This window comes from Stylophora pistillata, chromosome 11 (assembly GCF_964205215.1).
Source record: "Stylophora pistillata chromosome 11, jaStyPist1.2, whole genome shotgun sequence".
Classification (NCBI taxonomy): Eukaryota; Metazoa; Cnidaria; class Anthozoa; order Scleractinia; family Pocilloporidae; genus Stylophora; species Stylophora pistillata.
Genome location: NC_142529.1, coordinates 25,757,218 through 25,769,825, shown reverse-complemented (window position 1 = coordinate 25,769,825; position 12,608 = coordinate 25,757,218). Strand labels below are relative to the sequence as shown.

At 35.8% G+C, this 12,608-nt stretch overlaps 1 protein-coding gene across 1 annotated transcript; it reads left to right on the top strand.

The window, feature by feature from the left end:
* Positions 1 to 47: 47 nt before the first annotated feature.
* Positions 48 to 12,582, top strand: LOC111336740 (5'-AMP-activated protein kinase catalytic subunit alpha-2). The gene is made up of 16 exons (XM_022942887.2): positions 48 to 216; positions 1,309 to 1,450; positions 2,251 to 2,344; positions 3,748 to 3,830; positions 4,251 to 4,400; positions 4,651 to 4,720; positions 5,417 to 5,465; positions 5,757 to 5,862; positions 6,392 to 6,494; positions 7,007 to 7,121; positions 7,705 to 7,793; positions 8,186 to 8,246; positions 8,889 to 8,966; positions 9,585 to 9,655; positions 9,900 to 9,965; positions 10,347 to 12,582. Exons 1-16 carry the CDS (start codon positions 48 to 50, stop codon positions 10,599 to 10,601), a joined length of 1,701 nt encoding a protein of 566 aa, XP_022798622.2. The 3' UTR covers positions 10,602 to 12,582.
* Positions 12,583 to 12,608: the final 26 nt, after the last annotated feature.

The window sequence follows — 12,608 nt, the reverse complement described above, 5'->3', positions numbered from 1 at the left end:
AATTTTTATGCTCTCTAGGCTGAGGGTAACTTTTATTCTAGACCACAATGCCTCGGTTCCTTGTTGGACGCCGAAGGAAAGCGGTGGACCACGTGATTCCTTACCCAAACATGGCGGCCAAAGAGCGCAGAGATCAGACTATCAACGCGAAATTATGTATCGGAAATTATGTGCTTGGAACAACTTTGGGTGTTGGAACGTTTGGAAAAGTAAAATGTAAGTACTGACAGCTGTTTTCCAGGTTTTTTTTTGTGGGTTTAAAGGTGAAACAGTGGTCGTTCGTGTTTCGATCCACGTTTACAGTCATTTGCATTCACTAGTGTCACACGCGGAGTATTCTACAACCGGTGAAACGATGTCATAAATGCGTTAAATTCGCAACCATTTACAGCAGCTCTTGAAGAAGGTTATTGTATTACCACTAAGCCAGTTTTAAGAATCGCCAAAGTGTTAGTGAAAAGTAAAATCGAAAGATAACTTTTAATATTCCATCAGGGTGTGCGTGTTAATATTGTTTACGATTTGTGTGTAATTATTTGTATTGGACTAGTTTTCAAATCCCCCAGAATTTATTCATGAGAATTCTTTCCAAATTATTTTCTGTATACTTGTCTAAAATTTCACATATTTATTAGATTAAGATTTGTTTTGCCTCTAAACAACAATGAAATATCTTTGGGGGCATTTTTTTGTATCATGAAGATCCAAAGTTTGTGGACTTTGACCAGGCATATTCGTTTCATCTCGCTACGACCAAATTCGGAAGCTCACGCTGTTGTTTTCGTGGAAGCATTAATGACTAAGCAAATATGCACTTAATTTTGTTATTGCTCATAATCTCTTTTGTGGGTTTAGATCAATTCATGGAGATATACATCCAGTAAACAATAAATTACGTGTATGATTACAAGAGGAAAAATGGTTAATTTTGATCTTGTTATGGGAATGAATAAAGGTGCTTTAAAAAATCTTGAGTTTTTTTTGGGAACAGACCTATCTAGCTTGTATGTTTTGTTCACTTATACTGCAACAAACTGTTTCTCTCAAATTTCCTGTGGGTCACATGCAGATGTTTGCATAATTTTGCAAAGGATAAAGCTGATAATTCCCTTGAGACCTGAAAGTGAGAAACAAAACATACATGTGGGAGCTAAAGAGCTCTTTTGAACCCTGGTCCTTTGAATTTTGAACTCTGATGTTCTCTCAGTGAGCCACAGATTACAAGGTCATTACCAGATTTCACATCTGCATCCTGCAAAAGAATTTAATTATGTTGATAGTTATTAGTAATTTTTGCTTTAATTTCAGTGGCAGTTCATCAGCTGACAGGCCACAAAGTAGGTGTGAAAATCCTTAACAGACAGAAGATCAAGAATCTTGATGTTGTCGGCAAAATAAGGAGGGAGATTCAAAACTTAAAACTCTTTAGACATCCTCATATCATAAAATTGTAAGTCAATTTTAGTATTTATAAAGTAAAGATATAAGAACAAACAAGCAAATTTAAAAAACAAAATAGATGCACATAAAATAACAAACTAAGAAAAAGCTTGAGAAAAAGACTAAGAATTCATGATGAGACAATTTAACAGAAGTGTTTTTTTTTTCCTTGATAAGCCTGTTGTTAGGCAGGCTTGTCTGGTCAGCAGTCATTTTCATGTGGACTGGCAAGAGTGTGCTGCAGCTGGATCTTTGACTCCCAAGATCTCATTAGTATTTTTCCTTAGTTTCTTCCATACAATTCTTATGATGTTGGTTTGGAGAATTTGGTATTGGATCATCTAATAATCCCATATTTGGTATTTTTCTTATTCTCATCACTTGTCTGCTTGATATTGTATCGTTATTGTAAGGAGAAATTCTGTCTTGGTCATGCATGGGAATTAAAGGGTTTTTAAAGTACATTTGTAGCGTTTTATTTCAGCAGTCTGAGCAGGTTTTCTGCTGCTGGTTTCAAGCATATTCTGACTCCATTGTTTCATTTCCTTCCTTTTATCTAGTCAGTGTTGATTGTTGCCTGAAGAGGAGCTCATTACTAGAGTATTCATGGCAAAGATGTTCCTCCTATTTAAATTTTTCATACCAGTTTGATTTTTTCTTATGACAGTAATGATTTCAAGTCAGAAAAGGAGAAAAATCTAACCTGTTCCAAAAACCAAAACCAAATAAATATTTGAACCATATTTTTACATAACACAACTATCAGTACTAACGGATATCTATAACTTAATGATTTAATTTTTTCTGTAGATATCAAGTGATCAGTACTCCATCTGATATATTTATGGTAATGGAATATGTATCTGGAGGAGAATTGTTCGACTACATCCTTAAACATGGAAAGGTAGTGTACTGTTTATGGATCTTTTACAAACCGAAGTGCACAGCTAAAGATGTTGCATTGTATTTCTGCTGACAGGATTTGAGTCAAGATCTTAATGCCTCATCTGCACACCCCATCTCAAATTTAGCTGAAGCACCTCTTCCTCTTTCTGGTTTCCTTAATTTGGCCACAGTTGTTTGGAGTTACCAGCACCTATTTTCTCCTTTCACTGTCAGCCCTCAATCAGATGTTTAAGTCAAAACTAACTGTTAAAAAAGTTCTTGATTACTAAGTAAATCCTCTTTGTCAGCACTTTACAGGGCTTGGCACTAACCGTAGCCCACTAGCCGCAGACCAGTGGAAATTCAATTTGGCTAGTGGTTCTTGATTTCCTCCAGCCAGTTTGGCTCGTAGATAAACTGAAGTTGCCATGACATCTAAGATGTCACTAGCCACTTGGCTAGTCAGTTGAAAAGTTAGTGTCAAGCACTGACCTTAGGAAATGTAAAAGGAACAGTATGGAGAAAATGCATACTGATATCAGGAAGCAAAGGATTGATTGTTCTGTATATATAATAATTATATATACTGTAGAATATATAGAATAAAAACTCGCATATTTTTAAGCATTTTAACACAATCATCTCCTTCTTGTAAGAACAAATTCTCCTTTTCTTGCTTTAGTATTCTGAGCTGGGTTCAAAGGCAGGTTAAAATAACCAAGGATTAGTTTGAAATTTGATTTCAGATCTGAAAGCTTTAAAAAGAAAACTTCCGTTTAATTCCATTTGTCTACAGTTTGATAATTGAATGCTCTAATAAAATGGGAAAAATCATCCCGAAACCACTTTTGAACAGAGAAATATAGAAACCTGGATTAAATTTTAAACGTGGGTTAGCACTAATCAGCCTTCGAACAACTGGGCCCTGGATTCTGCCAACAACTCAATTGATTTAAAACTCAAAGAAGGTTATTATATAAATAAGATCAAACCTGAACTTGACAAACAATTACAGCATTGTAACATCTTTCTAGCATTTTAGTTCACACCTTTAATTTCATGTTTGTTGTCAGGCTGTAATTAGTACCTGCTTTTGTATTACATCATGCTGTAAATATAATATTCATCTACTTGTCTGTTATATAATTACTCACATTCAGTTACTCACTGATTGAAGATGGCATACGCATGCATGCCGAAACATGTCTCTAAAAAAAGTTGTATATTTCTTACAATATTTATCCTACTTGCTACTAGTACGACCTGACTGAATGATATATATTGTAATACAGTACACAATAATTTAGATGGTGGATAAAATCCAGACTGTCTTTATTTTCATATCATCCAATTCTAGATACAGTATTTGTATTATAATTGCATTCAACTCATCTTTGATTTTTGGTTGTGTATTAATTTTAGCTTCAAGAGAAGGAGGCTCGAAGATTTTTCCAGCAAATCATATCTGGAGTGGATTACTGCCATAGACATATGGTAGTCCACAGGTAGGGTTATTTTTTTTAGATACTGTTTATATAGGTTTGATAATATTGTTATACCTGTTCTGATTTGTTAATACTTTATTACCTGCCAATAGATTAGGTGCTTAAAAGCTGTTGTGAATTCAGTTTCTAAAATCATAATGAAAACCAAGCCTCAAAAATGCTGTGATTTAGTTTATGTAGAATACCACTTGAATATACAATTTTGTAATGAAGGGGAAATTCTGCTTTCCTTCTCAAAAATGTCTTGAATGCCATCTATAAATTCTCACACAGCCCCAGACTTTGTAATCATTAAAGCGTTTTAGTAAAGTTTTGGAGAATCAAGAATCATACACCAAGCTCTAGATGACTTTCTTTTTTTTCACTAACAATACTAAATACAATGATTAATAAAAGTATCTTTTTTGTGACATTTTCAAGGGACCTTAAACCTGAGAATCTCCTTCTGGATGCCCAAGCAAATGTAAAAATAGCAGACTTTGGATTATCTAACATGATGACAGATGGTGAATTCCTACGAACAAGTTGTGGATCACCAAATTATGCAGCCCCTGAAGTCATATCTGGAAAGTAAGACAGCATGGTGAAGGACTTTTTCTGTGAAATAATAAGAAGATTAAAATAGATCAAACCATATTCTTTTTGCAGTCTGAAATAATTGAGAGAAATTACTTAGTGTTTGTTCTTTTTGAAAAAAGGTTGTTAGGGGAGCTGAATCAGAAAGGAACACTTTTATTTTGGAATCTGGATTTATGGAAAAGTATGCTGTAGAGGATTTATGCTAAGTTAGTGACTGAAATTTTTTCATTTAAATTTCCAGACTTTATGCTGGTCCAGAGGTAGATATATGGAGCTGTGGGGTGATTCTTTATGCCCTTTTATGTGGAAGTGTAAGTATAAATCATTTCTTTTTGTCAATCATTATTGTATAAATTTTTGTTTATAATAAAGAAATCCATGTTGAGATGATTTCAAACAGATTAAGTTAACCTTCAACTCCCAGATGTGATTAACCTGTAACTTCTCCCTATAAAATCCATACATAATCCAGCAAACAGGTAATGAGAATACTCAAACCTATCAAGTAGAAGTTGCAACCTTGATTGAACATCAAATTCTTGTAACCAAGTTACAAGGAAAGGTATACTTGTAGCAGTTACAAGGGAGAATTGACAGTCAGATCTTGGGAGTTGAATGGTTAAATTTGTTCTTCCTTATGCGGGTTTGACTACCATTTTGATGGCCTGCTCCTAGTTGGCTTGTTAGCTCAATTGGTAGAGGGCTACACTAGTATCATAGAGGTCAGTGGTTGAAATCCTGTACAGGCCTGAATTTTTTAAAAAGGTCTGATTTTCACTATTGCTTAAAATAGTGCTTTACTGCAAGGATCATGTGCATATACATTATAGTCCTTGTTGGGAAAGTAAATTACATGTAAAAAATAATCAACAATCTTTTTAACCTGAATCTGTTTTTATCAAGAGCATTTGCATTTTAGATATTACTGTATACAACATTATTACCACAGCTATGGTAATTTTACATAAGTTAAAAGTTCTTTACTTGCTCAAAATAATTTTTTTCAGCTTCCCTTTGATGACGAACATATTCCGACTCTATTCAAAAAAATTAAAGGTTTGTAAACTTTACAAGAAGTACTGTATTAGATGTAGTTTCCATTATTAATTTTGGTGACAGTCTTCATTTTAAATAATCATTGCTTCCTCCTGTATTTATATGATGGTGTGATATGAGATACTCTGAGAGAAAAATTTCTTATCCAAGGAAATGACGCATTATTCCAGCAAGCTCCCAAACCCTAACTCTTTGGTTTAAAAGTTGGTGTGTAGGCAGACAGCTGCCTACAGCTGCCTCTACTTCAAACTGTATTTTGTGCTCTAACTATTTCCTATTTTCCCTTTGTAGGAGGTGTATTTTATATACCATCACATCTGTCATCAGAGACAAGCAGTTTGGTATCATCAATGTTACAAGTTGATCCCATGAAGAGAGCGACAATGCAGCAAATAAAGTAAGTTTACTGTTAGGGCAGGAGTTATGGTGCAGTGGTGAGAACTCTGGCCTCCCACTGCTGTGGTCTAGGTTCATTTCCCAAGCTTGGTTTGACATGTTGGTTCCCATCCTTGCTCAGGGTTGTTTTCTTTGGGTCCTCTCATTATCCTCCTTCCACAAGAACCAACAATCTAACATCAAATTTAAACCTGAAAAGCAATGAACAAGCAAGGCCACTTTGTTGAATGTCTACAGCTGAATCCCATTTATTTTATTTTTCCTATAATGGTGACTTGTTTACATAAAATACTAGTGCAGGTCCAGGTGAATAGGAAAAAGCTTGTATTCTAAGAGCCGATGAGTCCTGGAAAGATTCCAGCATTGAGCTTAGAATGCATCTATTTGCGATAACCTTAAAACGAACAACTACATGTACCAATCCCTGGTTTACTGCTTTGTAGATTCCATATATAGTGTTAGCCCATAAGAGAATATTCTACTCAACAAAAATTTCAAGTTTTTGATTTGTTTGTTTTTTTTCTTTTTAGGAATCATGATTGGTTCAAAAAGGATCTCCCAGTTTACCTGTTCCCATCGTCTTGCTTAGAAAGTGATATGGTAGACCAGGAGTGCCTAGCATCAGTGTGTGAGGTGTGTAACTTTTCTTGGAATATTTCGTTTGAGAAAGTTTTAATTAAAAGGATTCTGTCACTGAATGATGTACTTGCACTGGCGTAATCAGGAGTGTAGGAACTAATCAGAAGTGTAGATCACCTTATGCTTGCTAACAGACTCCATATGCTGAGTAACCAACCTATATTATACAATTAGTATAACCTTTTCTTTCTTTTTTGGATTACACTGATGAGTGCATGAGATCTCTATGCCCTGTTGTTCGAAGCATAGATAATGTATCCACTGAGTGGATCTCCTTTTGGTGGATAGTGCTGAGTGTGCTTTGATAAAACTTTCCTTGATGGATGGCCTTGTCCGCTCTTTGAAAAACTGGGTCCACATGTGCACGTTGATGCTTTTACTCAAATTACTTCATGTCAGAGACTTTTTAACTTCATGCTAAACTGAATATTACACAACTGCAACTTTGAGTGGTTTTGTTCAGTGACAAAAGTTGGCAAATACATTGTAATGTATTGTTTATGCAGAAACTAAACTGTAGCGAAAGTGATGTTCGTTGGGCAATAAAAAATGGAGATCCTCATGACCAACTGAAGATTGCTTATCATCTGATACTGGACAACAAGAGAATGAAAATGTTAGGTGAGTGAGTCCAGCAGAAATGTTGGCAGTTTCATAAAACGAAACTAAGTTGTTTTTTTTTATGTTACTCTTCAGGATGGCAGTATTTAGAGGGAAAGATACCCTGTATATGAAAGAATTATGCTTGTGACATGCCAATTTTTTACTGAAAAGAAAACTAGGTTGCAACCCATTGCAGTTCATGCTCTTTGAAAGGTCACTATCACAATTTGCTGACAATCTTAGGGTCTTGATACACACCTATAATTGCCATTTTATATGTAAAGTGTAGCTTTAGGGGGTTGGTGCATGTAACTTTTGTTTGGGGCAATCTAGGACAGAGAGAGGTACAAATGGAATCACACACTGAAAGTTTTGAAAAACCATATGACCACTCCCGTTATTTCTCTGTTATTTTATTCATCCCCAAAACATTGCAATTTTATTTAGCTTTAATCATCTGTAGTACCTGGTAATCTTTTTTTATTGTGTGCCTTATTTTTGCATTTTTTCTTGTCTATTTTTTTGAGATAGTGATAAATAGGCTCTGACCAGTCATGGACTAACAAAGGCATCGATTGATGTTTGATTTTCTTTGCAACAGCTCAAGGAGAGGGCAATGTAAAGGACTTCTTCACATCTATTTCACCTCCCATATCCTCCTTCCTTGTGAAGGAACCAGCATCACCTTTGGTGAGTTCTGTTTGTTATTGTATACAGTAAATATGTTTTGTGGCATTGTTGTGTCTTTTGTCTCCCAAATCTCCACAGCAGGAAAGGATCTTTTACCAGAAGAGAATGGAATGGCAGACAAATTTTCCTTGTTTGTGTTTGATTTCTTGTTTCTCAAATTCTTATAAACATCCCATTTTATTTCAAGATTTACAAAATAGCATAGGTCTTGGTACCTCAGTCCCCCCTTTCAAGGTGAAGTCTTACCATGAGGCAAACTTCTGAGACATAAAAATAATGCTCCATCAACTTCACACAGGTTTTAGGAGGAGTAGAAATCATGATTTATAAATATCCCAACACTTGTGACTAAGGCACTAGAAGGCTCAGTTCTTAAATGTTTGCTTTTTCAGCGAAGTGCTATGTCTTCAAGTGAAAGCATTCCCAATACAGCCACGAATAAAGCAAGATCCAGTAAGTCTTTATTTTTGTTGTTGCTCATATTGCATTAAATGAGAAAGTACTCTAAAAGCTTCCAGGGTTTTGTTGTTGTTTCTGTGATTTCTAGTATTGTTTTCTTTAAACTCTTTTCCTTAAAGTGGAGAACCTCACATGTCTTTTCTTCATTAACTGCTCCTGACAATAGAGATGATTTTAAGCATTCTGAAACTTTTGCTTCTTTTAAAAGATGTCTTCAGAGTTTTTTTTTTTTATTATTAAATTGATAGATCTAATGACCACTAAGATTGGTGGTAACCGTTAAATATGCATACATGTTTTTTCTTTTTCTAGTAAGGAGGCCTCCCTTGTATATAAGCCCTGTGTTTTCTGGAGGCCCCCCTTGCCATCTTTTAAAACATTGTTTTAAACAAGTTTTTATTTATGATTGGTGGATAAAATTTGTATTGTATTTGAGTCTAAATTTCATGAACACTGGTCTGCATTGATTGTAGGGCATTTGATTGCAGAATTCCCTTATCTGGAATCAATGCCAGTGACATCTGTATTTCCAACTCTTCTCTTTTTCCATTCACATATTTTTGTTTTAACCAATGTTTTTGTGTTTGGTTGTAATCAATCTGAAGGCTATGGTTTCCCTTCATTTTTTTTTTTCAGATTCTAATCCAACAACACCTTCAAAAAAAATCCCATACCTGAGGCTGGCACTTGGAAAGCGACCGAAGTGGCATTTGGGTAGGTTAACACAGGAAGTATGGGCACTCTGATACTGTAGATTTAGGGTTCCTTGTTGCACAGAAACTGATTCAACCTTCTCACTGTCTAAATCTCAACGTTAAAGTGTTGCCGCAGAAACTTTTATAGGGTCTTTTACGGCCCTTACTGTACATAAAACTGGTCAAACAAATACAAGAAAAGATGTGAATTTGCTTGCTTTGGTTCTTTGCACTAATTGAAACATTAGAATGTAGTTGCAGTTGTTACTTTGAGAGGGAGAAACCATAAAATTTACCTTTGTGATGACCATTAGGATGTTTTGAGTATTTGAACTGGGCGTTTTCTTGCTATGCCTAGAGGCAAGCCTTGTTCTGCGTCTTTGAGCGCAGTCGTTTTTTAGATTATCCTTTTTACAAAGCCCTGATTTTGTAGCTTACCTTGAGAGAGAGAAAGCCAACTATAAGTGCGACTTAACATTTAACCAAGTGTAATTTCGCAGAGGTAGAAAAATAATTTTGAAGTCCACTGAATAAGTGGAAAGGTGTTGGAAGGCTATGTAGCTCTTTAGTTATGTTAAAAAAATGCTTTGAAGTAGATAAATTAGATGTTAAAATATTTTTTTTTTTTCACATGCAGGCATTCGATCACAGAGCAAGCCAAATGATATTATGGGTGAAGTGTACCGCGCCATGATGTCGTTAGGTTATGTAAGTATCATATCCACTCTGGATATTGCCAACTCATCTAACCATTTTTCACTGCATTACTGCAGTAGGGTAGGACTAATCCAACTAGTCCACAAAAGTGTTTTGGAGGGAACACAGACCTCTTTCGAGAGGGATTTTATGACGTATTTGTTTAAAACTCTGTGTTGAAGGAATATGCCCCCTTACCAAGTAGTATTTTTTGCATTTCATGAATAACGCCTATCCTCTGTTGCTGTCCTTTTAGGAGTGGAAAATCATAAACCCCTTTAATTTAAGAGTGCTTCGAAGAAACAGGATTACTGGAAAATTTGTAAGTACCTGTAATTCCACTTAGCCCTTGTACACCCTGAAATCAGTATGCATATTCTCCATACTGTTCTCTATACATTTCCTGTGGTACGTACGAGGAGAATTTGTCAAACAATCAAGAGCGTTTTTAGTCGGTGATCATTTTCTCTGTTCTCCTGACCTCAATGAGTGATTCAGGGGTGATATTGTAAGGAGAAATTAGATGCTGGTCACTCTTAGGGATCAAAGGGTTTAGCTTTTTCGTTTTGCTGTGGCAGATTTTTATTTCTTTGTTATCAACATTTTTTTCATTACTTTGAGAAAAATGACCAGATCATTGTAGCGGCATGCAGGTTGTAAACCACGAAAGGCTTTAGTTTAATATCCATTATTCTTACTTTAGACGAAGATCGCCGTTCAGTTGTACCAGGTCGATCATAAAAGTTATCTCCTGGACTTCAAAAGCATTCCCACCCCGGAAAACCCTCCAGAACACTCAGAAGGAACACTATCGGGAAAGTCGTCCAGAAAATCGTCTGCAAACTCCTCGTTTAACAGCCTCAAAGACTCCGACAGTTTCATGAGTCATACTGGCTCACATCACACGATGGAATTCATGGAAATGTGTGCGAGTCTGATTATCGCTCTTGCCTGCTAACGAACTTAAAATAAGTTTAGTGGTGGTGGATTGCGGGTAAAGTGATGAGGTCACCACTTGGTTGACGTCGGCGTGTTTCCGAACTTCGATTGCAGAAGCAGACTTCTTGAATTCGAAGGCTTAACTTTTTCATCCCTCGACTTCAACTTAAATTCAATTCGTTGGACTTTGTGCTAATCGCATCTGCTAACCGAGTCCAACACATTTCTGACTGGTTTGTTTTCTCGCACGAAAAGTGCGGTATCAACCAATCAAACACCGCAGATCTGTACAATTATGTAATTGGATCTAATTCTTTTGAGTTTGTTTTCAACGCAAGAGAATGTTTACCCTGCAGTTTTTCATTGACGAAATGGAACCAGGAATGAACTTGCAAAAAGACGTTAACGAATTTAGATTCATAGGGAGAATCTAGAAAAGGAACTTTAACTTAATGAGACAACTGTCATATGAACTGTTTTTGATAAATGTTTTAGGTATTGGGTACTTTTTTAAATAAACAGAAAAAGAAGAAGAAGGAAACAATTGGCGGTGTACCGGCTATTATCAAGACAAAAAAACAGAACGTTACTTGCTTCCTTGAAATTTTCTATTTGGATCGAACAGTATTATATAGTTTATCCACTTTGATAGTTAAGACTCTGGTTTGAACTCTGTTTGGGGAGGTGCATTGTGCTCCTTTGGTATATATGATTTTTTCCCATGTTTAAAATTATTAGACATGAGGTAGATAAGGTACAATTCGTAGCCCCTGGGGCACATAACTGACAGGAGCTTTAGTGGAATAGTGGGATGGTTAACGTGAATCTTCAAAGTACATTTATTTTTATGAATTCCATATCTTCGTTATTTATGACATTCATTCTCAGCATGAGCACACCATCATCTTAAGTTTCTTTTCGTAAAAAAATTGTAAATAGAAATTTTTGGGAAAAAAATGAAAAGCGTGTTATTGTCATTGTGAACATTTAGTGTTTTTTCATTTCAATGTATAAATATGTAGTTGTTATCACACCATAAACACAAGGCTGTTTTGAAGGTCTCGTGGTGAGATTTAAGACTGGTTACTTTTGTGGGAGAGATTCCAACTTACTGGCCGAAATGAAAAAATCTAGTTTCATTATTAGAAGTGTCCTCGCAGTAAGTTGACTGTTTTGTTGATGCGGGATAATGTTCCCTTTGTTACTAAGATCGATCACAGGGATTGGCGAACATATGCGGGAAATCCAGACAAATAGTTGACGTAGTTTACGGTTCAAAAACTAGCCGTTGGAGCAAATTTCAAATGAGTGTCTAATGTGATCGGGAAATACTTTTACCTTATAATTTTCATTGCTCTTTGACTGGTTCAGAAAACCATGGGCACTCTCAGCCAATGAAACTCGTACTTTCTAGGGTTTCGAGTAGTTTACTTGGTTTTATTTTGGGTTCTTAGATTTTTTTTCGGTGTCATAATCGGCCGTTTGTTTACTTTCGTCTAGCTTATCGACACTCAATCGAGATTCGCTCCAATATATGGCTTGTTGAGATTAAGACAAAGAACTAGGTTTTCTTCATTTTGTAAAAATATTTTTTCATTGGTTTCTTTGTATTGGTAGTCACATCTGCAAGTGGCTTTGTCATGGATTATTTCGTAATTTGTCTTATTTAGTAGGGGCTGGCCCTTGCTTACTAAGTTAAAGGAGGTACATTAGTATTACTCAGCCTGAGTTATGTTATTTAAGATATGTAAGTTTTTAATCGTCTTGATGCCTTGCCCTGCTGTGTGATGGATGTCCTTCCCCGGGGTGGGAGGGGTGGGTTGGGTTTAGATGGTTGAACCTAGTAGGGGACTACGTGTCCTATTGTTCTTCCACCTGTCCAATGTACAAATATTTAGAAACTTTAGAAACAAGAGAATTTGTTTCGCGAGGTGATTCACTTGGAAATACTATTTGAAGAAAGAGACGGGTCTTAATAAATTCCAAGTAATTTTTATGTGTCCTGCGGATTGTTTTTTTGTTCAAG